The following is a 2,663-nucleotide window of genomic DNA, read 5'->3' as shown; positions in this document are numbered from 1 at the left end:
AACAATCCATGCACTTACATTTTATTTATTTTTTTGCTGAATAACAATCCACTTGCATACAATAGAAGAGAGGAACACATGATATTTTTCACTCGCGAAAAATCTAAAAAATGGCTAAAATTAAATACTGATAAAAATTCTCAAACGAAGCGGTCATACAAGAGAGGAATCAGAGCTTTCTTTATATATCATCCATCTCTATTTTTCACACACGCACCCAGATATTATCCAAGACCATTACACTCAACATGGAGCACCTAGAACGCAAGAATCAACCTCGATCCGGCCAAGAACCACAGAGGTGTTAATTCTCTCCTCGCGACGAGTACACGACCAAACCTATAAAAAACTTGTGAATAACCCAATCTGTAAGCCCCCAGTCCAGTTGCAAGCATCATGGCCATGTTGGGAATGTCGTCGTCGTCGTCGAGTTGTAAACAAAAAGCAGCAGAGCACAAAAAACCAGGGACAGCAATCTTAAATTTGTCCGTGAAATGCCCCAAAATTATATCATTATTATTGGAGTGGATTTGCATGACCGCTTACCGCTCTCTCCTCCAAAAACCCCCGTCCAAACCTAAACAAATGTGAACCCTAAAACCCTATAATCTTCATCAAACGAAGTCGTAAATGCCCTAATCGACTCCCCATTCATCCATACATATAACTTTCCGAACCCTCCACAAACCCTAATTCGTCCATTCAAACCAAAAGGAAGAACAAATATAAACCTAACAAATTCACTAAAAATCATGATCTTCACTGATACTCGGACACCTCACAAAATAGGGAGACAGCAATAAGCATACACATGCAATTTTTATAGCAAATTACGCACACCACCATACCCGTCACCACTACCACCATACAAGAGACTTGAATAATCAGCGAGGGTTGTCCTCTCTCCGACCCGAACTCCCCGGTCCCCTCGACAACGACGCCAACAAATTCAGATGCCCCGGAAGATAATTTCCCACTCTGGCAGCGGACGCCTCGCCCATTGGCTGTTGGTGCTGATGATGATGTGTGACGAACAGCGATGGTTGTTGCTGCTGCTGCTGTACCTGCACCATCTCGGCCTGCGGAGCAGCGAAGCTCCAGAAGTCGGTTCTGGCCGGCAACGCCCAGAACCCACCAGTGGCGGTTGGTCCCAGTACGGATCCCATTGAATTAGCCACGGAGACGCAGGGGCCCTCATCCTTAAAGTCGGCATCTTCATCGGCACGGACGCGTTTTCCTAAGATGAAGGGGGTGGGGCCCAGCAAGGGTTTGTGGTCGAGAGAGTGGGAGAGGGAGGTGGAGGTTGAAGACGAAGAGAGGGAGGTACTGGAGCCGCATCCGCCGGCACGCACGGAGACGGCGAGGGTGGAGAAACTTGCGGGGGTGGTGCCAGTTCCAGTGGCGGCTATGATGGAGGGCTCGGCTTGGCGGAGGAGCCACTCGATGGTCTGGCCATCGGACTTGTGGCCGAGCTCGCGAGTGAGTTGGAAGACACGTGCGGCGCAGATGATGGGCATGCGGATACGCCTGCCACGGCCGTCGACCTTGCTGTGACGGTCCTTGGAAGGGGCTTCTTGACGGCGACGAGAGAACCATTGAGACCCGGTTGCTGCCTCTGGGGGTCTATAATGGCGCCGTTGGAAACACCATTATTGGCTCCGTCGGAATTAGACATGGGTCTTTTGTCTTCCCCCTGGACCTAGAGTAAGGGAGATGGGAGTACAGACGGACAGTTGTATTTTTTTAAAATTAAAAATAAATAAACAATAAAAAACAGAGTAGAGAGAGAGAGGGAGGGAGGGAGGTATCCGCTAATGGCTATGGCTACGGACTCAGAGAGAGGAGGGGAACAGAGGGACTAATGATTGAGCGGCAGGAGCTGGTGGAGACAGGAGGAGGGCACATGGGCGGTGGGCCCGATATAACACTACAACACAAAAGCACAGCACAGCACAGTGTATTGTAAAAGAAAAAGAAAAAAATGTAGCTTTTTCATGAAGTCCATTAACACTTGATTGAGCTGCTGCATCTTCGTCTCCTTAAATTTTAATTTCCTGGTTTGGTTTGGTTTTGCTTGGCTTAGCTTTGGTCGTTAATTAGGATTGATGGAGAATTATGCTGCTGCTGCTGCTGCTGCTGCTGCTGCATGAACCCCATCTCCATCAACCCATGCACTCAATTGGTCGGGCTGGGACCCACTCCAACTTTTAAAATTCCAGCTTTGGTCGTGCGGGGATGTTACTTCGGGTTCCTCTCTCTCTCTCTCTCTAGTATTAATTATAATTTAACTGCGTCCGTAGGGGGTACCAAAGGGACAATCACAAAAACCTAATTAACAACGTTTCACGTGGGGATGATAATTCCCATTTGTTGGTTTCAGGTTGGATTCCGTAGCCTTTTCTTGGTTTAACTTTGATATCATAGCCCAACGGAATTCCTTGGTTTCAAGATATTATTGTCGTAGGACATGCTCGAGTGCAATATTAAAATGTGTATTTTTGTGTTTTTTTAAATATGAAAACAAACACATAAATATATATTAAATATACAGCTCAGAAATATCTTTTTCAATTAAAAAAAGGTTTTTATTTCCCAGCATACAATATTTGATAATTAGTGGCGGACCCTAACATTTTTTGTGAGAGGCTAATTTTTTAAATTGA

General features: G+C 46.0%; 1 protein-coding gene across 1 annotated transcript; it reads right to left on the bottom strand.

The window, feature by feature from the left end:
• On the bottom strand, nucleotides 1-2,058 carry LOC121258249 (transcription factor TCP7-like). Its single transcript, XM_041159686.1, is given in 2 exon segments — nucleotides 1-1,570; nucleotides 1,573-2,058. Coding segments are annotated over 2 exon segments (789 nt in total). The 5' UTR covers nucleotides 1,676-2,058; the 3' UTR covers nucleotides 1-884.
• Between the last annotated feature and the right edge of the window lie 605 nt (nucleotides 2,059-2,663).

The sequence above is a fragment of the Juglans microcarpa x Juglans regia genome, chromosome 3S, assembly GCF_004785595.1.
Source record: "Juglans microcarpa x Juglans regia isolate MS1-56 chromosome 3S, Jm3101_v1.0, whole genome shotgun sequence".
Classification (NCBI taxonomy): domain Eukaryota; kingdom Viridiplantae; phylum Streptophyta; class Magnoliopsida; order Fagales; family Juglandaceae; genus Juglans; species Juglans microcarpa x Juglans regia.
The sequence above is the reverse complement of the archived record's forward strand: the minus strand, read 5'-3'. Positions and strand labels throughout refer to the sequence as shown.